The sequence below is a fragment of the Cervus canadensis genome, chromosome 11 (assembly GCF_019320065.1).
Source record: "Cervus canadensis isolate Bull #8, Minnesota chromosome 11, ASM1932006v1, whole genome shotgun sequence".
Classification (NCBI taxonomy): domain Eukaryota; kingdom Metazoa; phylum Chordata; class Mammalia; order Artiodactyla; family Cervidae; genus Cervus; species Cervus canadensis.
The window spans coordinates 19,872,053-19,899,610 of record NC_057396.1 but is presented as its reverse complement, the minus strand read 5'-3'; the positions used below and the strand labels follow the sequence as shown (position 1 = coordinate 19,899,610).

At 43.1% G+C, this 27,558-nt stretch overlaps 1 protein-coding gene and 1 long non-coding RNA gene across 2 annotated transcripts; one reads left to right on the top strand and one right to left on the bottom strand.

The window, feature by feature from the left end:
* Positions 1-24: 24 nt before the first annotated feature.
* On the bottom strand, positions 25-26,771 carry LOC122450327. The gene is made up of 6 exons (XR_006272100.1): positions 26,688-26,771; positions 20,022-20,114; positions 19,772-19,911; positions 4,681-4,943; positions 369-604; positions 25-264 (listed from the first exon to the last, which is right to left on the bottom strand). It is a non-coding gene; the product is annotated as an uncharacterized LOC122450327 (long non-coding RNA).
* LOC122450326 (placenta-expressed transcript 1 protein-like) lies at positions 15,054-26,792 on the top strand. The gene is made up of 5 exons (XM_043482609.1): positions 15,054-15,266; positions 19,744-19,945; positions 24,034-24,095; positions 26,377-26,559; positions 26,632-26,792. Exons 1-5 carry the CDS (start codon positions 15,083-15,085, stop codon positions 26,790-26,792), a joined length of 792 nt encoding a protein of 263 aa, XP_043338544.1. The 5' UTR covers positions 15,054-15,082.
* Positions 26,793-27,558: the final 766 nt, after the last annotated feature.

Sequence of the window (27,558 nt, the reverse complement as noted above, 5' to 3'; positions counted from 1 at the left end):
TTTGTCAGTGGCTCCTCTGGGCCTTTGTTGCTGCACACAGACTTGCTCTGGTTGTGGCAAGCAGCGGCTCCGCTTTGTTGTGATGCACGCTCTTCTCACTGCGGTGGCTTCTCTTGTTGCAGAGCACAGGCTCAAGGATGCGTGGGCTTCAGTAGGGGCAGCTCTCACGCTCTAGGCCTGCGGGCTTCAGTAAGCTGTGGTGCGCGGGCTAAGCTGCCCCATGTCATATGGGATCTTCTCAGACCAAGGACGGAACCTGTGCTCCTATGTTGGCAGGTGGTGGATTCTTAACCACTGGACCACCAGCGAAGCCCACCATGAATGTTTAATAACTGGCATTTATTGGAAGCCACAAATATTTCACATACCTGGTAATTCCTTTCCTCTAGAGCAGGGTTTCACAACCTCAGCACTGTTGACATTTGGGGCTGGACAACTGTTTGTCGTGGGGGCCATGCTGTGTGTTGTAGAACATTTTGCAGCAGCCTGGCTTCGACTGCTCACCAGGAGCACCCTCTTCACTAGTTGTAGCAACAAAAATGCCTCCAGACATTGCCAAATATCCTCCGGGTGGCAAAATCACTCCCAGTTGGAAACTATTGCTCTAAAATAAGTATATAAAGATGATGGCATTTATTCTCTCAGCGTAAAACTGCAAGAAAGCTTATTTCCACCTACAATAAAACAGCATTCTTATTACTCATAGTTAATAAATGTGAGAGCTCCTCAGAAGTGCTTATTAAATAACAGCCCCAGAGCACCAATTTCAGAAGATCAAGATAATGTTTCTGTTATGCCTGAACCAAGTCATTTTCCGCTGGTAGAATCTTCTGTAATGGGATGTCAAACTATGGGAACCCGTAACCAAAAAAGGAAAGGCCTGGTTTCAAATCTCAGCTTGTAGTCCCAAATCAATTTTTGTAACAAGATGAAGTAGACATAAATGTTTGTAAATCTCAGCTCCTTCACTTACTAGCTTCTGGTCAACTCACTATCACTGGGTCTCAATTCCTGTAAGATGGGAGTTGATGGTTCCTAGCTCATGGGATTGTTGTGATGATTAAATAAAATAGATGGAAAGCAACTATCTACCAAGGTCTGCCTCAAGAGGGCTTCAAAATAGTCACTCCTTTCCCTGTCCTCACTTGTCACCAGCTCTTCAGAGCATCATTATTGTCATTTAGTTGCTCAGTCATCTCTAACTCTTTTGTGACGCCATAGCTGTAATTTGTCAGGCTCCTCCGTCCATGGGATTTCCCAGGCAAGAATACCAGAGTGGGTTGCCATTCTCTTTTCCACATCTATTTTATGTTTAGGATCCATGTGTTTCATCAGCATTTTTAGATTCCATGTTTTAATTTCAAGGATCATTTTTAAAAATAACCTTTATAGTTGGGGGAGGATAGATAAATTAGGAGCTTGGGATTAACATATACATACTACTATATATGGGCTTCCCAGGTGGCTTAGATGGTAAAGAATCTGCCTGCAATGCAGGAGACCAGGGTTCAATCTCTGGGTCAGGAAGATCACCTGGAGAAGGGAATGGTGACCCACTCCAGTATTCTAGCCTGGAGAATCCCATGAACAGAGGAGCCGGTGGACTACAGTTCATGGGGTCGCACAGAGTTGGACACAACTGAGCAACTAAGACTTTCACTTCCATATGTGGGTTTCTCTGGTGGCTCAGACAGTAAAGAATCTGCCTGCAATGTGAGAGACCTGGGTTTAATCCCTGGTTTGGGAAGATCCCTGGAGAAGGGAACGGCTACCCACTCCAGTATTCTTGCTTGGGAAATCCCATGAACAAAGGAGCCTGGCAGGCTGCAGTCCGTGGGGGTCACAAAAGAGTTGGACACAACTAAGTGACTTTCACTACTATATATAAAATAGATAGCCAGCAAGGACCTACTGTATAGCGTGGGAAACCCTACTCAATACTTTGTAATAACTTTTGTGGGGAAAGAATTATTTATGTGTGTGTGTGTGTATATATGTGTGTGTGTGTGTATATATATATACATATATATGGAAAAGAAAGTGGAAAATGAAAGTCGCTCAGTCATGCCTGACTCTGTGACCCCATGGACTTCAGCCTTCCAGGCCCCTCTGTCCATGGAATTCTCAAGGCAAGAATATTGGCATTCCCTTCTCCAGGGCATCTTCCTGACCTAGGGCTTGAACCCAGGTCTCCTGCATTGCAGGCAGATTCCTTACCATCTGAGCCACCAGGAAAGCCTGTATATATAACAACCACTATGCCATATAACTGAAACTAAACAACATTGTAAGTCAACTATTCTCCAATAAAAACTTTAAAATAAATTTTATTTAAAAATCTATATGTTTAACAGTTTAAATATATTTTATATGTTATTTTTATTTTTTAATATTTCTTTCTTTATTTTACCAGCTGTGTTGGGTCTTTGTTGCTATACAGGGGCTTTCTCTAGTTGCAGAGAGCGGGACCTAGTCTCTAGTTGCAGCGTGCAGGCTTCTCAGTGCAGTGGCTTCTCATTGCAGAGCACAGGCTCCAGGCGAACAGGCTGTCACTGCAGCTCATCACCTCAGTCGCCTGCGGCATGTGGGATTTTCCCAGGCCAGGGACTGAACTGGTATCCCTTGCATTGCAAGACAGATTCTTAACCACTGGACAACCAGGGAGGCTCTAGATGTTATTTTTTACAAAGCATCTTTGAATTGGTCATTCTTAACTGAAAGATATGTTCAAATAAGACTTTAACTTCTTCAGGTGATGATTCTCAAAGTTTCAGGAAACAGTGCTACAAATAATATGAAATTACTTTATCATTAACAAATTGCATGTGACAAAGATGTGTTTGTACACAAGGCTAGAAATAGAGCCTCTATGTTATCAGGAAAATAGATACTGTTATTTGTTTTGTTTTTAAGAAAGATAAGAAGCTACAGTATGCAGTAATAGTATTTAAAATGTTGCCACATTGTATCAAATCAGTACAAAAGGGAAAAAAAAATCACAGTTCACAATTAATGGCAGAAGTCAGTAGTGTCTAAGAGAATTATATGAATTAAAGGATGTCCCTGGGACTCAACTAATGGAATGATATTGGAGAGGGAAAGGTTTCCCTGGGCTGGATTCAGGTTTGCATTTCAACAGAGTTGTTGTACATTACATGAACACATCATAAACTCCATTGGAGTAGGGATTTGTCTTATTTCCTCAGTGCCCTCTATAGTACCGAACTCAGAGAGACAGTCACCCAGAATTTCTGAATAATGAGCCTCACCTTCCTCTTAATCATCTTATTCCTTCTCCTCTTATTATCCTTATAGCCTTAACTTTTTGCTTTTTAAATCTTATATTTCTGTTAGCTACCTTAAACCCACATGAATAAAGTAGGATTTTAAAAAATCAATATACCTATTTTCTTTCTTTCTTTCTTTCTTTCTTTTTTTTGACTGTGCTGGGTCTTTGTTGAAGCACGTGGGCTTCTCTAGTCATGGCATGCGGGCTCAGTAGTGTGAGGGCTTAGTTGCCCCAAGGCATGTGGGATCTTAGTTCCCTGACCAGGGATCAATCCCTCATCCCCTGCCTTGAAAGACGGATTCTTAACCCCTGAACCACCAGGGAAGTCCCTAGAAAATCAATACACTTTGAAAGAACAGGCTGTAAGGGAATTCTCATATGTGGCATCTTTTTTTGATTTTACCTCTGGAGAGTTGTCTCCATCACTTTCTCATTAGACCACCACACTGATCCATGGCTCATCCTGGGAGTTCCAAGGCATGCCTCACTGACTAAACCATCCTATATCTTTTCACTATTAAGCTGTCCAGTTAAATAGTAGGAACAAGCATTTGAATTTCTTGATAAGTGCTTCATCCTCCAAAGTAATTTTAAAGTCTAATTAACAGAAATTAAGGGCTTCCCTGGTGGCTCAGTGGTAAAGAATCCACCTGAAATACAGAAGACAAGGGTTTGATTCCTGGGTCAGGAAGATCCCCTCAAGAAGGAAATGGCAACCCACTCGGGTATTCTTGCCTGGGAAATCCTATGGACAGAGGAGCCTGGCGGGCTACAGTCCATGGGGTCAAAAGAGTCGGACATGACTTAGCAGTTAAACAACAACAATAACAGAAACTAAACAGAGAGCCAACTTTTTCCAGAGGTAATTGACCAGGGCTTCCTAAACTCTCCCCAAGCACCTTGCAACGCACCTGCTCTCAGGCAGAGTTCTTGCCTCTCAAAGGAGAAACCAGTTACCGAACCAGGTTCCTTTGTATGATGCTCAGCAAGGTAAATGCTGAGATCATCAGGTTTGCAACAGAGAAACGGTTTATTCATGAAGTAGCCAAATGAGGAGATGGGAGAGGAACTCTGAGATCTGCTTTGTCAAAGTCAAGGGGCTTGAAATATTTACGGGTTAAAGAAGCAGAGTGGTCTTAGGCATTCAGAGAAATGAGTGGAGGCAGGGAAAAGGTCAGGTAATCAGTGTTCTACCCAGGTCCAGTTTTAGAGTCAATGGTCCCAAATAGTCTCAGCTGGTTCAAACTGGGCAAGAGCTGATTCCAAATTCCTAGGCTATGTGAATCTATGAGGACACGCAATCGGCAATGAAGTCATTAAGGGCGAGCTTGCACTTGCTCAAGTAGGGCAGGCTATAAGCAGAAGGAAGTTTTAAGAAGCTTTTCCCTTACCTGCTGTTCTGTAAGATAAGCTCAAGAATTTCTGATAGTCACCAGTTTCTGTTAACGCTGTGGGGCATGGTTTCAAAGCCTTGCTAGCTGGTCACATGAGAAGGATGTCCAAAGCTTCCTCCTCCCCCTGTTGGGGGTGCAGTTTCAAGTTCCTTTTTTGTCGGGGGCTGGGGAGTAGTGAGCGCAGACTTCTATTCTTGTCTCATTTCAGTCCTTCACCACCAACCCAGACCACGAAGTGCCCTCAATGCTTTTATTTCTGCCTAAAAAAATGAATGAAATCAATTTTCAACTGGGGGGAGCCATGGATTCTAATGTTGAAAGGAGGAACTTAAAAGGTTCAGCCTCCCTCCCAATGAGAAAGAGATCTTTGAACACACCCTGAGACAATTTTCCGACTCCTACTTAAATGCCAGCAATCTCGGCTCCTTGCCACGGTAACACAAGGCATTTTGGAAAGTTATGATGCAAAGTCTTCATAGACCCCCAGTATCCAGATTTTGGATTTCAGGGACCTAGATAGAATGCTAATTTTTCCAGAGAGGACCAATTTTTTCTCATTTTGCCAAATAAAAACATTGTAAAAAGTAAACAGATGAGTGGGAGAGGGATCAACTATCTATAATCTATAAGGACCATACTTTCATTTTAAAAAGACGTTTTAATTATAAAATGTCAAAATGCCATAAAATTAGAATAAAAAGCAGGCCTGTAAATAAATTTTTGTGTTCTCTTTTTAAAGTCTCATCATTTTACTCTCAATTTCTCTCATTCCTTTGACAAGTGTGTGTGGATCAAGACTGTCATCAGCCTGGAATTTGGCGACAACTGAGTATAAGACAGGTATCACTTTTCCCGAAAGCTGGGTGACCTTGAGCAGCTTGTTTGATGCCCCCAACCCTGACCCCAGCTACTGAAGATGCAAATGAGGCCATGTGGCCAAAGTACTGTGCCATTCCAACTGTTCTCTGGACACACAGTTCAGGATTAAAGCCACAGATGTGACCAATAAAAAGTCTCGAGCAAAGATAGAATAATGAACCATTGCAATAGCAACCTTCTCTCCAAATTCTATAAAACGAAAACAGGCGGAGCAAGAGTCCTGGATGTACACACCCGGCACATTAAAATTAAAACATTCTACACCTTGACTTGGTCCCATCTGAATCTAAAATGCCAAGTAGGAACAAGCAGGTAGTAACTAGGCACTACAACAGAACAGAGTAGAAACACCCCGCCAGGAGCTGGTAGGGTGGGGTGGAATGGTATTCTAGGCCCAGCTTTGCCGCCAAGTGGGTCTATAGCCTTAGGCAAGTTTAATCTATGTTCAGTTTTCTCAGACATAAATGAGGGAGCTTGATTAAAATGATTAGGGCCAGTCCAGCTTGAAAATTCTCAATGGCGTGTACAATAGTTTGTCATCTCTCTGGAAATGTGTCAGCTTCAGGGAATGAGAAGGATAGTATACATCTTCTGAGCAGCTGACCACTAGATTATCCTAAACCAAAAGAACCCACGCTATGGGAGCCTCAAAAACATGACATCCACCACCCTAAACCAAAGAGCCAAAGGGTATAAGCCAATCAGTCCCTGAATCAACCCATGTTGACTGAAGCACCCACCTTGAGGAGACAGACAAGAGTAAACATTCTCGGGTCCCCTCCCTCCCCCGGGGCCCCTTTTCTTAGATTTGACTGTGATCTGCCATCAGTGGCTAAGAACCCCCACTTAAAGAGCATTGGCCATGGCAGGCAGTCACCTGCATTATTTCTTAAACCTTGGCACAATCCTGCAAGGCTGGTATTATTTTTTCCACTATATGAATAAGAGAACTGTGGCTTAGATAGTTCTTTTTCATAAGTACAGTCCGAGGCTACAGAGAGGTCTGAGGCCCCTCTGACTCATCTGTGCTTGTCCCCCCCATGGTGGCCAAACTGCATCTCAGACACCTTTGACACACCCAGGACACTGGATCAAAACCCCGAGAAATTCAGCCTGATAATCCCTGCAGCCTGCAGTCACCAGTGCTCGCTTCTGGGGAATTTCAGGGACCCTCCCGTCAGCCTTGAGCTTAGAAGAGCAGCTGCCCTCTCCTCTCTGACAGTGCTCCTTTCCAGAGAGACCAGCCAGGTGTTGAAGTGCCCACCTTCCACACCATGAAGCGTTTCAGCAGATAAACTCTAGGCAAGTTGACTAGTTTGAGGTGCACAGTAGACATAGAACCTAGCTTTTTCAACTTGAACAATTAGTTTAACATTCAATCTGTTTTATGCAGATCAGCTGCTAAACCTGTGCTGTTCAAGATGTGGTCCATAATCAACAGTTTGGCCTTATATGGGAGCCTGTTAGAAATGAGAGGTCTCAGGCTCCACACCAGACCCATGAATCACAAAACTGCACGTTAGTAAAATGTTCCATGTGACATGAATGAATGTTAAAGTTTAAAAAAAAACACTGTTTTAGAATCACCTATGGAGCTTATTAAATGTGTGCATGTCCAGGAACTAAGGTCCAAAATTCCAAAGAAAAGGGTGGAGGAGAGGGAAGCCCAAAGAAATGTATTATTTTAAAAACTAGTTTTCTTGTGGTCCCTAGTAATGGAGGGAAGGAAGGGAGGAAAACAGAGAAGGAGGGAGGGAGGGAGAGAGGAAGGAAAGAAGGAAGAAAACAAATTAACATGTGTTATACACCTACTGTGAGTCAGACCCATCTCACCCCCCTAAGTGGTTTACATATAGTTCTCACTTAATATGCATAAAAATACATAAAATTGATATTAATGTCTCCATTTTCAGCAGTGGAGACTAAAGTTCAGATCCGTTAAAATTCTCCTAGCACTAACATTCTGTCTTGAGAGGCATCTGGATGAACTGGCCTTGCTAATCACATCTCTCCCCTTCCCGTTTACTGCACTTGCTCACCTTTTTCTTATGACACCTTTCCATGAATTTTCAGTCTTTCCATAAAAACACTCAGGTTGATACCCTTAGGCAACATCTCCCGGGCTTCCCTGGTGGCTCATGGTAAAGACTCCACCTTCCAAGTGCAAGACCACGAGATAGAGGTTTGACCCCTGGTCCAGGAGGCTCCTACGTGCCGCGGAGCAACTGAGTCCATGGGCCACGACTATTGAGCTTGTGCTCTAGAGCCTGGGAGCCGTAACTACTGAGCCCACATTTCACAACTACTGAAGGCCGTGTGTCCTAGAGTCTGTGCTCCACAACATGAGAAGCCGCCCCACTGCACCGCGCACCACAGCTAGAGTAGGCCCACGTGCGCAGCAATGAAAACCCACCACCGCCAAACTACAAAATAAATAAAATTATTTTTTTTAGAAGTCTCCCTGTTACTGGAGGTGTTAGCTAACACTGTTCTTAGTAGTCATATAGCAAGATAAAAGTGTTATCAGTATTCTGTACACTTAATTTTTTAAATATTTATTTATTTTTGGCTGCTCTGGGTCTTTGTTGCTTTTGCATGGGCGTTCTCTAGTTGCAGCAAGAGGGGCGGCTCTTCATTGCGGTGCTCAGGCTTCTAATTGCGGTGGCCTCTCTAGTTGCTGGGCATGGGCTTCAGTAGTTGGGGCACACAGGTTCAGTAGTCGTGGCTCATAGGTTTAGTTGCTCTGCGACATGTGGAATCTTTCCGCACCAGAGAACAAGCCTGCGTCCCCTGCATTGGCAGACAGATTCCTACCCGCTGAGCTACCAGGGACGTGCCTGTTGTACACGTCACACTTGCCCAATATTACATGTCAATTATATCTCAATATAGCTGAAAAAAATCACTTGGGTTTGCTCATGTCTTCATATCTTCATTTCCCTGTGATGACTCCCATGTCACTTCCAACAAATAAGTTTGTATACTTTTCTCTTGTTAAAAAGATGAGTAAATAAAAAATAAAGTTCAGTCTCATTCTTTCTACTCTACCCCAACTTGCCTACACAGAATAGTATGTAAAGAAAAGAGTTTACTGAAACATAATTCAGATACCATAAAATTCAATTCAGTGGTTTTTTCGTATATTCACAGATTTTGAGACGATCCCCATTATCTAATTCCAGAACATTTCCATCATCCCAAAGAGAAACCACAAACCAACTAGCAATCACTCCATTCTCCTCGTCTGCCAGGCCCCTAACAGCCACTTTCTATCTCTATGGGTCTCTTCACTGATAACGACTAGTTTATTCTCTGTATCTGTGGGTGTGTTTCTTTTTATTATTTGTGCTCATTTGTTTTATATTTCAGATTTCACATATAGATGACAACATACAGTGTTTGTCTTTCTCTGTATGACTTACTTCACTAAACATAATAATCTCTAGGTCCATACATATTGTTGGAAATGACAGAATTTTATTCCCTTTTATGTTGGAGTAGTAGGGCATTATGCACATATATTGTGTGTGTGTGTACATTTTGGTTTGTTTCCTTTTCCTTAAAAGAAAGATTCCAAAAAATATTGCTACAATTTATGTCAAAGAGTGTTTTGCCTATGTTTTCTTGTAGGACTTTTCAAGGTTTACACTGTGGTCTTTAATTTATTTTGAGTTTATGGTCGTATTCAGCGTGAGAAAATATTCTAATCTCATTCTTTTACATGTAGCTGATTTTTTTCCAGCACCACTTCTTGAAGAGACTGTCCTTTCCCATTGTATATTATTGCCTACTTTGTCATAGATTAACTGACCAAAAGTCATAGATTAATTGAGTGTTGAAGTTTGTCAAAATCTTTTTCTGTATCTATTGAGATGATTATATGATTTTTATTCTCTGACCTTTTAAAGTCTTTTTAAAATGTATTTATTTATTGGCTATGCAGGGTCTTCACTGCCACGTGGGCTTTTCTCTAGTTAGAGTGAGTGGGGGCTACTCTCGAGTTGCAGAGCACAAGCTTCTCATTGTGGTGGCTTCTCCTGTTGTGGAGCATGGGCCCTAGGGCACGGGGGCTTCAGTAGTTGTGGGGTGAGGGCTTAGCAGTTGTGGCTCCTGGGCTCTAGAGCACAGGTTCAATAGTTGTGGCACACAGGCTTAGCTGCTCGGCAGCATGTGAGATCTTCCCAGACCAGGGATCAAACCCGTGTCTCATGCATTGGCAGGCAGATTCTTTACCACTGAGCCACCAGCCCCTATTCTTCAATTTTTTAATGTGGTGTATCACATTGACTGATGTGCAGATATTAAATTATTCTTGCCTCCCTGGGATAAATCCCACTTGACCAAGATGTATGATCCTTTTAATATTGTTAATGTAATGATTTGATTTCCTAACATTTTGTTGAGGATTTTTGCGTCTATGATCATCCATGATGTGTGTGTGCATGCTAAGTCACTTCAATCTTTGTGACCCTATGGACCATAACCTGCCAGCCTCCTCTGTCCATGGGATTCTCCAGGCAAGAATACTGAAGTGGGTTCCCATACCCTCCCCCAGGGGATCTTCCCAACCCAGGGATCGAACCACATCTCTTATATCTCCTGCATTGGCAGGCATGTTCTTGGCCACTAGCACCACCTGGGAAGCTCTCATCCATGATATTTGCCTATAATTTTCTTTTTCTGTGATATCTTTATCAGGTTTCAGTATCAAGGTGATGCTGGCTTTTCGAATGAGTTCAGTGCAGTTGTCTTGAAATTTTTTGAAATAGTTTAAGAAGGATAAGTAAGTCTTTTCTAAATGTTTGGTAGAATTCACCTGTGAACCTCTCTAGTCCTGGACTTTAGTTTGTTGGGAGTTGTATTTTATTACTGATTCAATACCATTACCTATAATAGGTCTGTTCATATTTCCTGTTTCTTCTTGGTTCAGGCTTGGGAGATTGCACATTTCTAGGAATTTGTCTATTGCTTCTAGGTAGTCCATTTTATTACAGCTATTTTAGTAGTCTCTTAGGCACCTTTGTATTTCTGTGGTGTTGGTTTAAATTCTGCTTTTTATCTGATTTTATTGATTTGGGTCCTCCCTTGGACCCTGGGACCTCTGGGGGTTCCAAGTCTAGTGCCTGTACCCTGGAGTGTGGGGACAAGTCCTGGGCTTTCTAGTGGAAGGGCCTTGTCCAGTAGTGGCTCTGGGCTCCAGGGGTATTAAGGCAGCCTGTCTGCTGGTAGGTGGTGCTATGCCCCACCCCAGGTAGTTGCTCGGCCTGAGGTGTCCCATTATTGGTGTCAAAAGCCTGGTGGGTATGGCTGAGTCCTGGCACTAATAAGCTAGAGGAAGGATCAGAAGATGACACTTGGAGCACCAGCGTCCTGTGGTAGATCGAGCTCCCAGGAATGGCTGCTGCCAGTGTTTATAGCCCTGGGATGAGCCCCAGTTTCTTCTTGCCTCTCCAGGAGACTCTCTAAGATCAGCAGGTGGGTCTGATCTTGTATGCACCCTTTAAGAGTGGAAGCTCTATTTCCCCCAGCCCTGTAGGTCTCCCAAAAGTAAGCTCTGCTGGCCTTCAAGGCCAAACAATCTAAGGGCTTGTTTTTCCAGTGCAAGACCCCCAGGCTGGTGAGCTCGATGTGGGGCTCAGATCCCTTATTTCTTGGGGAGAACCTCTGAAATTGTCATTATTTTCTCAGGGGGTATGGGTCCTGACAACTCCTCACCTCCTACTTGTCTCCTTGTGGTTTCTTCTCTATGTCTTTACTTGTAGATCTTTTCTGGTAAAAACCAGTCTTTCTCATCAATAGTTGCAGTTTTGTGTGCCCATGAGAAGAGGTAAGCTTATTGTCCTTCTACTCCACCATCTTTCCACACTGTCTTGATTACACTACCTTCATAGTTTTGAAATTGGTAAGTGTGAGTTCTCCAACTTTATTGTTGTTATTGTTTCAAGATCATTTTGGCTTTTATGAGTTCCTTGTTGTAGTTTTCAGTATATAATCTTGCATTTCTTTTCTTAAATGTATTGAATATCTTTACTGAATATCTTCAAGTTTATTGATACTTTCTTCTGCCAGTTAAAATCTGTTCTTAAGTCCTTCTAGTGAATTTTTCCTTTTATCTTTACTGAATATCTTCAAGTTTATTGATACTTTCTTCTGCCAGTTAAAATCTGTTCTTAAGTCCTTCTAGTGAATTTTTCCTTTCAGTTTTACTTTTCAACTACAAATTTTCTGTTTGGTTCTTTTTATCATTTCTATCTCTTTATTAATATTCCTTTTTTGTTGAGACATCATTCTTACACTTTTCTTTTATTCTTTAAACATGGCTTCCATTAGTTCTTTGAACATATTTATAATAATTGAATTAATATTTCTGTCTAGTAAATCCAACATCTGGACTTCTTCAAGAACAGTTTCTATTGGCTGGGAATTTTTTTTCTATAAACAGAACATACTTTTTTGTTCATTTGTATGTTTCATAATTTTTTGTTGAAAATTGAACATTTAAAAAATATAATGTGACCATTGACCATTCTGTACACCCAATTCCCCTCCTTCCTAGGGTTTGTTGTAGTTCCTGTTGGTTATTATTTGTTGTTGCTGCTGCTGTTTGTTTAGCAACTTTTCTGAATTCATTCTGCAAAGTCAATATTCCTTATTATGTGTGGCCACTGAAGTCTCTGCTCAGTTAGCTTGTTGTTGTTTAGTTGCTAAATCCAACTCTTTGCAACCCCATAGACTCTGTCCCACCAGGTTCTTCCATCCATGGGATTTCACAGGCAAGAATACTGGAGTGAGTCGTCATTTCCTTCTCCAGGGGATTTTCCCAACCCAGGGATCGAAACTGGGTCTCCTACTTTGCAGGCAGATTCTTTATTACTGAGCCACAGGGGAAGTTCTCAGTTAGCTTAGTGGTCAGTTAATGAATAGACAGAGATTTCCTAAACATCTTGAACCAATAAGTCACTCAACCTTTGCAGGCTTCCTCTTTGTATGCATTTTAAAGCATGAATTCACTGGTCAAATAAACATTTTACGACTTGGCCTTAGCTGCATTTTTCTTACTTGTATAGATCCTCAAGGTCAGCCACAGATGAGAGATAAGGGCTTTCTCAGATCTTTTCTGGGCCTGTGCATAGCTCTGTTCATGCAGGTGGCCTTTTAGATTCCCAGGAATTTGTCAGAGCTTGCCAAGGCCCCTGGTCAAAATCCCATTCTCCAGTTTTTTCTTTTACATTTTTCTCAGCTCCTTGTTAGTTGCAACCACTACCTCAGGCAGCTGCAATGTTAAGAACTTTCCAATGATAAAGAATTTTAAATAAGAACTCAAAGTAAACAACCCAAAAGTAGGCATTGTCGTGCATGTCACCCAGTCGTGTCCAACTCTTTGTGACCCCAGGGACTGTAGCCCACCAGACTCCTCTATCCACGGAATTTTCCAGGCAAGAATACTGGAGTGGGTTGCCATTTCCTTTCCCAGGGGATCTTTCTGACCCAGGGGTTGAATTCGTGTCTCCCTCACTGGCAGGCAGATTCTTCACCACTGTGCTGCCTTGGAAGCCCATAAAAGTAGGAATTAAGTGACTCAATAAAGGTCACAAATCAATAGCCTAAAGTGGTCAGGACTCGTAACACAAAAGAGAAAACTGAGCTCATGAAAAAAAAAATTTTTGGTAATATAATGTCAACATATTTTGTTCTTAGTTCTGCATGTGACACTGTGTCAGGAAGACACAAAGGATTTTACTGAGTTTACTGGGTTACTGAAAATAGAATATCTTATGTCAAGGGGACAGCAACTCTTTAGCACTATTTAATGAAACTTTTTTGCTCAATATTCCCTCTTTTCAAAAGAAGCTAGGAATCTAGATTTTGTTTCCTATTTTAAAATAATAAACAGTGCACAGAACAAAGGACATTTCCAGGTTTAGTTCAGACTAATGTTCACCATTTTGGAAACTCTGTAATACTTAGATAAAGTCTATGTTAAAGAGAGTATAGAAATATCTGATTTAAATAAATGAAGTTCCAAATATAAGCAATGATTTTCTTAATGTGCAAAACACCAAAATTTATGTAACAGAAATATAGCTGAAAGATGGTCAGATTGGATTTCAGAAAATATGTTTTTTTCAACCTGATTATATTACTTAGTAAATATACAGGATCATCATTTACTCATCACTCTTTGATGAGAATAAAATGACACATAGAAAATGCCTGGGAAGTCATAAAATACTTTAAAAATTCATAGCATCATAATTAAATTGTATTAATAATAATTATTAATTTCTAAAAAAAAAAAAAACACCTTTCCACTGACTATTTTCAACAAATATCCTAACAATAAGGTTGTTTGCACAGAGAAAGTTCTGAAAGCTCTGAGAATTCATCTTTATAGACAATTTGCAAATAGGTCACATAGTGACATCTCTCTGAAAATGAAGCTTTTTGGAGCCCTCCAAACCCATTCTTTCCCCTCCCTCTTGACCTAGTTTGCTAGTCTTCATGGCTATCTCAGTTGCAAGACTGTTGGTTTCTAAGGCTATCTAAAGAGGTGGGGTGAGAGGGATGGGAACAGGGCAAATTAAAATGTCACAATGCTCACTGTGCTTAATGAGACTTAGCCATTTTTCTTAAACAAATGCTCCTCAAATTGCTGCAAGTTTTGGTGATTTCCAGAGTTCTGAAAAAGTTGACTTTGTTTTTGTTTATCACTTTTCTGGAGGAGGGGGTTTTTCAGAGGTCCTTGCTCTACCGTTTTGTAAGTGCTTCTCTCGAAGAAACATGTATAAATATCTCTTTGATTCAAGTCTACATCTTTTGTTTTCCTTCTGTTCACACAATAGAAAATACATCTTTCCTCTTTTCTCCTTCAGCAAGTGAATTAAAATCAGAAAAGAGATATGAAAAAACACATTTTCTGATTTTTTTCAGTAGTTTCCTTGTTTATAGAGGAAAGTGTTAGGTAGGAGAAAGCTGTTTCTTTCCAAAGAAACAAATATAAATCCAGAAGTACAGTCTTTCCAGTTCTGTGATAGTCACAAAATGAACTGGGACAGGAGGATGTGTTCGACTAAGGAGTATTGGAAAGGGTATGTAATATTCGATTTAAAAAAAAAAAAAAGTGCTTTAATGCCTGAGTTTCCTACACAGAGAAGAGTGTAGTTTCTACACGGGTCAGGTAGGTTATGATTACTCAACTCCAAATCTCACTTTGCCGGTATTAACTCCTTCCAATAGCTTCCTTCAAATATCAGAAGTTGAGGTGAATGAGATGCAAAATACATCATGATCAGTACATTCCCCTTCTTGAGCAAAACTGGAACTGGTGAAGGGTCACAGAAACTAGGAGAGATTCATTCCTGGTGATATCTTGGGCCGAATTCCAGAAGCCCAAGGGAGAAGTGGGCAGGACATTTGCATGCATGACCTCGCCCAGAAGATCCAGCTCCAGAGCATATAAACAGGTGAGTTGTCGCTTTTGCCCAGTTCCAGGCTCAGCAGTTTGCAAGCGGATTGAAGCATGGCGATCCTCAGGCCCCCGCTTCTGCCACTGGGGTTGCTTCTGTGCCTCTGGCTTCTGTGTTCTCCGGCCAGCTGCACAAACCCCACTGCCAAATGCAAGCCCATCTGTTCGGTCACCAACAAACGACCCTCATATATCGACATCTACCCACGGGGCTATGAGAGCAACAAACTCTACACGGGTGAGTAGAAGCCCTTCTCTCTGCTGTCCTTTGTTCTCTGAAGGGCGATCAAGCCAGAACTGCAGGACATAGCCCCCCATCCCTGCTCTCAGTGATGCCCACAGCATGTGTCTTTGACCGGGCTGGGACGTCGACTACAGAAGAAGGGAGAACGAGAATGTGGGAGCGGGTGGAGTGGGTGGGATGCTTCCTGCCCGTCCCCTCTGTGAACCTGAGCTGTGAGAGCCAGGATGCCCCGACACTCAGGTTAAGCTAGTCGCAGCAAGAGCACAACTTGCAGCAAGTTCTCTCACTGAAATAAACTGGACTTAAACTGTCTGTCTTTGGGAGGGGGAGGCATTTTTATTCTTTTAGGAAGCAATAACTGCACCTCAGTTTGTAGTCTTTTCCCATCCACTTGCTAAAACAATGCCACCATGGATGATTGTATACCGTGGAACTGCAGGAAACACTGTTCACACTCAGGCTATGGGCGGAACATCTAGTGAGTTAGCCAGGGAAAGCGTTACTGCCCCACCCGACAAATGAGGAGTCCGAAGCTGAGAGAAGTTAAATGACTTGCTCAGGGTCTCACAGCTAGTAAGTGGCAGAACTGCCTCTTGAGTCTTAGTCTTTTCATTCTGAATTCAGTGCTTTTCCTTGATGTGCCTAGAACTATTATATACACATCCCTTTGGGGATCAGTCAGACCTACAAGTCAAGGCAAGTGCTCTCTAATACAACTTTCATAATAGCAATAAATTGAATATGCTTGTTTATGTGTACCGATACATTTAGCCCTCACAACGACCTGCTGGGTAAATGCTGCTGTCAACCCCTGTTTGTAAATTTGAAAACAGGCAGAGATGCCAATCGCTCAGGTCACAGAGCCACTGAAATGATGGACCTGGGATCTGAACTTGAGCTTTCTAGCTTCAGAGACCCTTCTCTTAATCACAACACTATATACCTCTCAATTACAGGAGTGACAGCTAAGACATCTCCCTGTGTTCTGAGTGCTGATCTGAGGGGAAACGCTAGTATCATCTGCACTTTACAGATGAGAACTGAGGCACAGGGGAGTTAAAGTTTCACCCAAGGTCACTAGTAGATCGTACCGCTAATATTTGAACCTAAATAATAGCCAGGAGTTGCCCAGCTTTGTCCAGTCAGGCGGTCCAGCTTCAGAGCCCGCCTCCTCATCAGCCATGTCATCCTGCCTCTCTTAGAACTCTCACCACATTTTGCAGAGAACACTGGAGTGATGCCCACACCCACGGTCGACAGATTCCAGGCTCGAGCAGGAGAATGACTGCCGCCTGCCTTCACACACTCATTCTGGCTAGTCCTTTTTCCTGTTGTTTTTTTTTTTCCCTTGGAGACGGTCACTAAGTGCCTCAGCTGTGGCGAGGCTCCCTATGTCTGTCTCCCTCAGGCAGTGGATCTTGTTCTAACCAGGGCAGGGAGGATGATCTTGTGATTCAAGATGAGACCCAGGAGGTGTGGGCTTGTGTACAGGGAAGAGTGGGAGCTTGCATACAGGGAAGTATCTGGGTGGTCAGAGATCTCAGACCTCTGACTTAAGATAACACATCATGAGGTGAGGAATTTTGCTGTTGAAATGGAAGAGAAAGAAACCTATCTTGTGAAGACTCAAAGGGTGTGGGCGGGGCAGTTAGAGGTGGGGGTGGCAGAGAAACCTTCTGAAAGTAGGAACGCAGGAGAAAGAAGAATCAAAAGATGATCCATAAGACGATTCATAAGGGAATGTGCCCGATGAGATGGACGTGACAGCATTTACCGAGGCATCAGGTCCAGAAGCAGAAACAAAGACTCATTGGACATCTGCTATGTGTCACGCACTTCTCCAAACTTCATCTGATTTCCTCTCAGAACAGAAATGTGTTAAAGCTTTGTGATAAACTGACTCACTGTAGGAATGATTTAAGTTGAGAGTCAAAATCCTATGCCTTTGGATATGTGATGTATCAGATTCCACACCTGGAATTACACAACAGGCTCCATGATTTCCTTGTGTCATTTCAGGACCTCACTGGGATTCCTGGGACTTTTGGGAAGACCAAGTAAATGTCCACACAGGCCAACTGCTTCTCCTTATTTTAATATTGATTTTTTTTTTAAATTTCAGGGTTTGTGTTAACATTGGTGAGACATGTATAAATGGTTTGGCAGGTTTCAAGATTCAGGTGCAGCTCAGGCAACATCATAGAACAGGTTCCCTGGGTCTGCCTTAATATCAGTCAAAGAAACTCGTAAGGCAGTAGCATTTATAATACATTATAACTTGCAGGGTAAGCATCTGCCTCCGTTTTTACTTTGACGGGCAAGAGAAATTTAACTTGCTTTTCTTTTTTCCTGAACCTTTGGATTTAAGGTACTATGCAACACTGGATGCACAACTTTTAAAAAATCAATGAGCAGCTACTTAGTAGTTTCCAGGTATCCAGCACTGGATTGCCCAGATCCACAGGTGAAACTACAGTGTACAGTACAAGCCAGAATGCAATTAAGTCCTCTGCTCTATAGTTAAAAGCGTACATGATTCAGGAGTGAGAGGAAAAGAGAGCAGAATCTTGGAGAGTAAGTGGGGGTGAGATGTGAGATGAGAAGGAAGATGCCAGGCAGGCACCAGATATGAACAAGGGTGAGCAGCAGGCAAGCCAGGTGCATCTGCAGAACAGAGGAAGCTTCACTATCCTAGAGCAGGGGTACAAACAGCAGAGTGAGTGGGGTTATGACAGTCACAAGAGCTGTGTGCTGGGTGTTGGGATCAACAGAACAGAAGCAGAAATACAAAACCAAAAATGTTTAGAGGCTCTAGAAAGAAAAGCACTTTGAAGATTTTGAATAGGTGTGGGTCCTCAGGTGGCAGTCTGAAGGGAGGGGGCCATGGAGGTCAGGAATCTGAATAATACAGATAACTAGGAGGGATGAAAGGAGGATATAATCCAGAGAGAGAGAGAAAGCAGAAGGACAACGGCAAGCTCAGAGCCCCCCTCCCTTCCCTCACCCTCCACAACAGGACCATGACAGGCTTGATGATGACTGGATGACACTGTTGCTCATTAGCATCCACCCCACCACCATGCACAGGTGTTAAGGACAAATATCAGGTTCTAGCTGAGCAAGTCGGGGCCAGGGGATCTGGCTCAGCAACCTTGACTGGCAAAAACAAACAGAACAGAGGACTGTTTTGTGCTAAGAATAACGATGACAACTTATTCAACACCCACCAGTACTAAAGTTTTTACATTCCTCTCTTCACTATCCCAAGAACCTTTCAAGATAAAGTATCATGATCTCCGTGCAATGACAGATAATGTCATTGTCCTCATACCTAGAACCAAGCCTAAAGTATCATAATCTCCATGCAATGAGAGATAATGTCATTGTCCTCTACCTAGAACTAAGCCTAATGCAAAGCATAAATATTTGTGGAGTGAATGATGGACAGAAAAGAAACCAAGGATCAGAGGTGAAGTGACTTGGTCTTAAATGCTAGGGCTAGGATTTAGATCCAGGACTGTCTGCTCTTATCATGCTACATGATCAGTTTTCTTTATTTTGTAAAGGAGAAGCTGTTGAAGAAATTTGGGGTGATTGGGAGGGCCCTAGAGAATAATACCCTTAAGATTGAGAAACTTTTTCAGAAGGGATCTTCTAAGGGAGGAAATGGACAAACTGAAATATTCTCTTGAAATTCCCTCCCTAATACACTTTGGAAAGCTGAAAACAGCATGTGGAATTCACAAGTAACAGTGGCCCATGCCACTGTGGGCACACACTGGGCTAAGTCAACAGGTAAGATTCACTGAGTGGAGGGGATCAGGGAACCCTAAGTGGTTATTTGATACTAGGTGCTTGGATTAGGGCCTCTGGGTCTCAGAGCCCCCCTCCCTTCCCTCACCCTCCACAACAGAGACCAAGAACATCAGCATTTCTGGAACCAGGAAATAGGTTTTGTTTGACTAGGCAGTAACAGACCCTTATTTCCTGAAGCACTTCCCAGGAGGCCCACTTGAGCTCTTCACATACATCTACAGCTTCAATCCCCCCACTTCACTATCATGCCACCCACCCACCCACAAAGGACAGAACTCTCATCTGGCAGATAGGAACAGGACTCAAGAGGTTAAAAGTCAGCCAGGATCTCATCCCTGGTACGTAGCAAAGCCAGGACCGGAGCACAGGTCTTCCTTTGTCCACCTTTTCCTGCAGAAAACTTGGAAAACAGAAAAAAAGAACTAGGAAGAAAATAAAAATCATCTATAATTGCACAATCAGGAAACCCTCATAGCTAATATTGATGTATTTCCTTCCAGGTTTTTTTCAAGTTATTTTATATTTTATAAAAATGGGACCATACCTTATTTACATACCACTCGTAACTTTCTTTTTTCATACTTAATTTTGATTTTATGACCCCATCTCACGTCTCACTGCACAGACAGCTGACTGTTTCCTTATTTCCTCCTAGTGTCACTCATTGTGGAGCCCAATATTACCTCTGTGATCTTGGAAGCACGGGACCAGAACAACTCAGTCATTGGCTCCTGGCAAAACCCCAGTCAATCTTGTGAAGGCCGTGCTGAGTACAACTTGAAGGGTCAAATCAGGACACTCTTCGAGGCAAAATGGATGTCTCCTAAATCCATGAACATATCCTCAGTCATGATATAGTAAGAAATTATCCATAAATGATTTGCTCTGGGGCTTTTACAATTTCATATTGGGTTTGTACATTTTTATACTGACCTTGGAGGATTCAAAATACAATTCAGATATGATGTGAAGAATTCAGTAGCTGCACTCCTTTTCTGCCTCACCATTCTTTGTCCTATCTTTTATCTGCAAAAGTTTATACATCACACACACACACACACACACACACACACACACACACACACATATACACACACACAAGGTATGTTCAACATAAACAGAAAAAAATTGGTGTTAAAGAAAAACCCAGAGCTGGAGAGTAGTTAAAGCAAAATGAATGAATGAATGAATGAATGGACAAACAGATTTTATTTGGGACTATTGCAATAAGAGAAAAGAGAACTCACTATAGAACAAGTCTCAGTTCTGAATACAACATGGGCAAGTGTGAATTTATAGCTAAGGAACAGGGAAGGGGGTGAGCGGATCGAAAATCACTAAGAGGAAACATCAAAACCTGTAAGAGGGATTCTGGCTAAACTGACCTAACAAGATTCCTGCTGAAGGCAGGCCAAGGTGATCAGATATCACCTGAGGAGAGCAGAGGATGAGGAATTCAATCAGATAATAAGGGTGACCAGATATCAAGGGTGGGAGGTTCTTGCTAAATTGACTTATGAGGAGTCTGGCTAAAGTTGGATTTTACAAGGAAGTGCACAGATGGGTAGGAGAAGGTTCTAGAACCTGACTAAAGCTTGGATTGAGAAAGAACCCATGTCATTGGCACCCAATTTGCTTCAAATTCTCTCTATTCCCCTGCTACTTCCACCCAATTCACTACTATTAGTCGGGATGACAGAACTCCAGAGCCAGGGAGGGTTGGGGGAGGCAGTTGCAAACAGTTAAAAATAAAGACACTCGTCCTGAAATCATCTGGCTACCTTGGCACTGGCCTCTCTGCCAAGCCCTGTGCAGTCCTTCAGGGGACTTGCTAAACTGAGGGCACAGAGAAGCTGCCTGTAGCCAAGAGCCTGCAGGACGGGTGCTCTTAGCCCCTACTGTTACTGAACCAAACCCTCCACTTGCCTGCTGCAAAACGCAGCCGCTGTACTGACACTGGGTTGTGATGGAAGAAAGGATAGTGTTTACTGTAGGCACCAAGGAAGGAAAATGGGTGGCTCAGACACAAAAGACCTGGTCTGATGGCCCTCAGGGAAGGTCCTTCAAAGGCCATGTTTGGGGTGAAGTTTGCAAGGGGCATGACTTTCTTCTGATTCACTGGTGGTGGTGAGGTAAGAGTGATGTTTCAGGAGTCCTAATCATCAGCCTTCTGATTCCAGACAGTCTGGGGTCTGTGTGCCTGTGGTCCACATGTAGTCAGCATCCTCCACCTGGGCAGGTGGTGGCCTTAGAGTCTGAAGAACAACGCAAAGATATGTGTGATATTATTATGTATATCCCTTGAGGAGAACTAGGACTCTGTTCTATCACTGAAGTATGGTTTCTTGACTGTCTTTCCCTTGTTTCTGCCTTTCCCCACTTCCCTAATTAGTAACTGATGGGTCTGCTCTTTGGAACTCAAGGAGGGTCTAGGAAACTAAAACCTTTTTCAACAAACAAGAAATGGGGGAGTATGGAGGGGCTTTTGTACCAGAGTGGGCCTCCAGGGTCCTGTTTGGGTTTAGTCTCTCCCCTTTTCTTTGATACTCCTCAACCCTAAGGGGAATAGGAATAGGGAGAACGGTCAGCATAAGAAAGAGAATAAAGTTTTGGATAGAGAGGTTAGTCATAAACTCAGCAGGGGATCTCAGTTTTAGGGGGACTCAGTTTCACCACTACACAGAGAATCCTTTTTTAAAACATAGATGCATTTTGGAAACGGCTTGCTAGCAGAACATGTGATGACTATACAATAAAATTGGCTTCCTAGTGTCCCGCAAAATGGACACAGATTCTAAGGTGAGGCCACTGGGGACTCGTATTACAGTTTAAGAGAAAATTCCTCTCACTCCCAGTTGGGGATTTGTTTACAGGTTCTCATCAAGGACCAAATGTTGCGAGGTCCTTATACTTTCAGACTGCCCTTTTGTACTGAAAGGGCAGATCTGCCCATCAGGCCATGTCCACTATGTCCAGGTGTTTGTGGACAGTGGTGATGGTCATGCTATCAGGCCACTCCACCCTCTCCTGCCACACCCTGGGCCTGGTCAAACCTAGCTGTCTCTGGAGCTGTGGAGGGGGTACTGTTATGTCCACAGAGTGACTTGCAAGGGTAGAATTCAAGGGAAGCTGCTACCACCCAGCCTCACAATGACAACAGCCTTTTAGAAGCCAGCCAGGACCAATGAGGGCGATGACCTTCGTCTCCCCTCCTCAAGTCCTCCACACTTCCTGAAACAGTAGACAGTTTACGAAGTGCACACGTGGCGTTGTCTGACAATGCCTTGCTGCAGCGAGGCTGACGAGCGAAGGGAGGCAGCACCTGGGCTGGGGGAAGCCCCCCGTGCTGGGTAGGGCACAGAGGGGAACAGGAGGAGGGTCCTGCCCAGAATGTTACAGCGAGGACTGGGGAGGAAGCGCCTTGCAAGTGATGACTGAGCTTATAGAGCACTTCCTCAGAAAGCATTCCCCGAAGCTCCGCATCAAGTCCCGCTCCCAGTTTACTCACTCTTATCACTGCCACTGCTTCATCCAAACACGTGGATGAACTGTGACCAATTACTCATCAGTCGATTATTTGTTTCAAATCTTTCTCTCTGCAGGGACTTGAAGTGCCACCAGGGTAAGAACCAGGCTTGCACTGTTCACCATGGTCCCCACAGCACCGAGCATAGGGGTGGGCATGTAGTGCACTCTAACTGTTAATGTCTGAACAAGTTTGTTGTTGTTCAGTCGCTAAGTCGTGTCTCACTCTTTGTGACCCCATGCACTGCAGCACGCCAGACTTCCCTGTCCTTCACTATCTCACCGAATTTTCTCAAACTCGTGTCCATCGAGTTGGTGATACTCTCCAACCATCTCATGGACAAGAGCCTGATACAATAACAGACCCACTGATATTAAACAGACCAGGCTGCACAGATCCTTTAATAAACACTGAGCACCATGATGCTAAGTGTCAGCCGCTGTCGATGACAGAACTGGCCCTTGAGGAGCTCGCCCTCCCGTGTGAGGAGAGGCACACAGCTAGGCTGTGCAGTAGAGAGGCTCATCTCCCTGATGCAGACCTATCTGGGTTCATGACAACAGGGAAAAGCAATGTCAGAGAGGCTACTGTTGACTCTGTGGGCAGATGTGCCTGGGACTGGTATTACAAGCAGGAAGACTGGCCTGAACGAAGACCTGCACTGTATACCAGCCTGTGAGGAGTACAGGGTGGGGGAGTAGATGGGGGAGAGGAGTGGATATGAGCTCGTCTGGAGTAAGATCGTGGAGGATCTTAGTCAAGCCAGTATAGAGAAGATCACTACTGAATGATCTGCTAGATGTGCTATAAAGTTGTTCAGTCGTTAAGTCCTGTATGACTCTTTGCAACCCCATGAATTACAGCATGCCAGGCTTCCCTGTCCTTCACCATCTCCCTGAGTTTGCTCAAACTCATGTCCATTGAGTCAGTGATGTTATCCAACCATCCCATCCTCTGTCACCCCCTTCTCCTCTTGCTCTTAATCTTCCCAAGCATCAGGGTCTTTTCCAATGAGTCAGTTCTTTGCATCAGGTGGCCAGAGTATTGGAGTTTCAGCTTTAGCACCAGTCCCTCCAATGAATATTCAGGGATGATCTCTTTTAGGATTGACTGGCTTGATCTTCTTGCTGTTCAAGGGACTCTCAACAGTCTTCTCCAACACCATGGTTCAAAAGCGTCAATTTATCAGTGCTCAGCTTTCTTTATGGCCCAACTCTCACATCCATATATGACTACTGGAAAAACCATAGCTTTGACTAGACAGACCTTTGTTGGCAAAGTGATGTAAATAAAGTGATATGCTTATAAAGTATGTAAGCACAAAAGGAACTAAGAGGTTGGGTTCCCCTGGGAAGGCAGCCATTGGAGCTGAACTTGTGAATTCCTCACCATCAACTCTCCTCTATTTGCCCTCCACAGCATCTACTGTACCACTTTCCTGAGACATGCTGAACTTGCTGTCCTAATACTGTCGAGAGTTGGTAAGTTTCTCTGCAGCCTATTTACATATCTGGCAGTGAAATCCATCAACCTGGAAAATAATCTTGTGGGTGCCCTAGAAAAAAAGAGTCTACTTGTGCGTTATCCAGATACCAGCTGAGTCTTTCAGCACCTTGAGTTCTCATAAGATAAGCTCAACCCTGTGCCCTGTGGAAAACGAAAGCCACTTCCAGCCGGTCTTTGATTCTCATGGTCACTTGGCTCCAGACTGCAGCTTCCTCAGGAGCTCTTTCCATATCTGCAGGGATATGTTCCTTCCTCAATTTCCATAATAATCCCACCTCGCACAAAGCCTTCATAGGTATAGCAGACCTTACTGAAGAGTTTAAGGGAAGAGAAGAGGGATTTGTACAAAGAAGGGCTGATAACAATGAAAACCAATAATGCCACTAGTTCTCAAGGTGGCCTCTGGCCTCCAACACAACCAGGAATTCCCACTCACTTTTACCAGGCTGTCGTCCTCAACTTGAAACCATCGTGAGGCTCCTTGCCCCCTTTCTCTCCTTTCTCTGCCCCCTTCCTTCTCTCTTATCTCTCTCTGGGAAGCTAAAACGAATTCAAGAAACAGGTTCAGAAAAGATAGGTAGCTTGCCAAAGGCCACACAGAAACTAACGACAAAACTAGGACCCAAATTCCACATCTTATACTTCTTTCCACTTTTCTTGAACTTACATTAAAACTATAAATACAATCTTTTTTTAAAGTAAGTTTAAAATACAAGCTTTAGCCAAGAACAGGAAACATTCGTCTTTCTCATTGCCCAGATAACAGGTCTTCCTCATGAGCCCCCGGACACTGAAATACAATCCTACCGGCTATTATCCTAATCCTAATTGCTCTTCCATCTTTGCGAATTTTATATATGATAGACGAAATGTGCTGCCCATTTTCCTGTCAGTCAAGCATTGCAAATGTGGTCAAAGACATATCTATTTTCCACAACAGATGTTAAAGTGATCATGCCAAATCAAAATATTTTACAAAAGCATTAACTGTTTCTTTGGTGGCTTCCCTTTGTGAAAAGATTGGGATATTATTATCTTTCTAGGACATTTTCAAAATGAACACTCATATAAATGCAAGGAAAAGAAAAAAAAGTTTGTTTCTGGTCAGAACCCCTTCGTGCTCAGTTCCTCAGTCATGTCCAACTCTTTATGACCTTATGGACTATAGCACACCAGGCTCCTCTGTGCATGGAATTTTTCAGGCAAGAATACTGGAGTGGGTTGCCATTTCCTACTCCAGGGGATCTTCCTGACCCAGGGATCGAACCCATGTCTCATGAGTCTCCTGAATTGGCAGGCTTATTATCACTGAGCCACCTGGAAAGCCCCCCAGGACTCCTTAGCTCCACACTAATAAAATCAAGATTTTAAAAAAATAAGGAAAAGAAAGCATTTGTGTTCAGACTTTTGGCTCAGTGGTGTACTAGAGAAACATTTGCCCTGAGGAAATGCTAAATGAGATAGACAATGCCACAAAGCTGGAAGGCACTGGCAGGTGGGCAGAGCGCATACAGGTCTGAGCAAATTACTGGGCATTTTCCTCCTTCTTTATAGTCCCTTCTGTGGTTCACTCAGACTGTTGGAGGTGTCATTGCCAAGCTCCAGCTTTCCAGGAGCAGACAGCCTCCCAAGGATATAGGCCTAGATTTCTCTGCTTCTTTGCAAGGCAACCTCAAAGAACCAACATGTGATCAGATCACCATGAGAATGACTCAGACACCACGAAAATGGATTCATGGGTTTGGACAGGGCTTATTTACACTTCCTTAAAAGCAGAGTTAGCCATCCTCAGGTCTGGATGGTGTCTAGCTCTTTAACCCTTGAAATCAGCAAAAATTAAACATTTGTACTGATTGATCAAATGTAATATTAAGGACATGAGGACATTTGAGGGCAGACTACTTTCCCAATAGCCAATTCAGTAGTTATATAAGTTTAGTATAAATTCAGTAGTTATATAAGTTCAGTATAAATTCAGTAGTTATATAAGTTCAGTATAAATTCAGTAGTTATATAAGTTCAGTATAAATTCCTTCTTCCATAGACCTTAAGGTCAGAGTGTTTATTTTTTGATCCTTGGCATTCTGAACCCCCTGGCTTCCCTGTCCTCTACACACACTCAACCCTTGAGAAGTGACCATTGAATTGTGCCTATGAACTCTGGTCCCAGCATTCTCTCACATTAGCCTCCTTTCTCTAGTGCCCACTCACCACTGAAAAGAGTTTCTGATGCCACTATTGTTGTTTTTTCCCCAGGGGCACCCTCAGCTGAGAACACCAAGCATTTCCCAGTCAGGAGCATAACATCCCCAGGCCACAGACCAACCCCAGCTCCCCGGAAACCAACCCCAGCTCCCCCGAAACCAACCCCAGATCCCCCGAAACCAACCACATCCCACCCGACACCAACCACGCCCCACCCGACACCAACCACGCCCCATCCGACACCAACCACGCCCCACACGACACCAACCACGTCCCACCCAACACCAACCACATCCCACCGGAAACCAACCACGCCCCACCCGACACCAACCATGACCCAGGAGAAACCAACCACAACCCACCACAAACACACCACCAAAAACTCAGCCAACAGAGCCTTCCTCAGCCCCGTGAGAGAGGCCATCCAGATCCTGCTCATCTTTCTCACCAGCACACTCCTCTTCTAGAAGGAAATGGAGGGAATGACTGCTCCTGGCTCCGCTGCATCCTTCTACGTTCAGTCCCAAGCCAGGGCTCTGACCTGTGTGAATGACCTCTGTGAATGATTTGCGCTCTCAGATGTAAAAGTACTGCCACTGCTTCAGATCCAAATAGAGACCCGAGGGTCACCTAGACCTGATCTAGGTGTAACTTGAAATTGTGGCTCCTAATTGAACATGCTGGCAGCCAGTTCCCTAGCCAATCTAAACTTCTATTTAGATGCGACACCAGTAGCATCTGAAGGGCAGGAAAGTAACAATGTACCGTGTCTGAGTAGCCAAGGATAGTAGAAAGGCATTATTTTCTCTCATACCTAATAGACTGCACCTCAAACAAGAATAATGAATGTGTTAAATTCAAATATGTCTTTAATGAGTGATTAACTGAAAATACAGAAAATGTTATCTAATTTTATTCATTTATGTGAGCATTAAAAAGAAATCAATGGATTTAAAATAGATAACTAATAAATACCAATTGTATAGCACAGGTAGCTCTACTCAATATTCCATAGTGACCTATACGGGAAAAGAATCTAAAAAGAGTGGATACATGTGTATGTAAAACTGATTCACTTTCTCATACACCTGAAACTAACACATTTTAAATCAGCTATACTACAATAAAAAATTTTCTAAAAAAACAGTGGAATGGTGAGAGTGTGTTTTTAAGGCCAGATATAAGAGTAAAATTTTAATTTTTCTCAGGTGCAAATTGGTCATTTTTCCCCTC

Bases quoted from the DNA above. Each gene is read 5' to 3' on its own strand.
- LOC122450326 (XM_043482609.1), top strand. From the start codon at position 15,083: ATGGCGATCCTCAGGCCCCCGCTTCTGCCACTGGGGTTGCTTCTGTGC. The intron at 15,267-19,743 runs GTGAGTAGAAGC...ATTTCCTCCTAG, and splicing joins GAGCAACAAACTCTACACGG to TGTCACTCATTGTGGAGCCC. The intron at 19,946-24,033 runs GTAAGAAATTAT...TGCCCTCCACAG, and splicing joins ATATCCTCAGTCATGATATA to CATCTACTGTACCACTTTCC.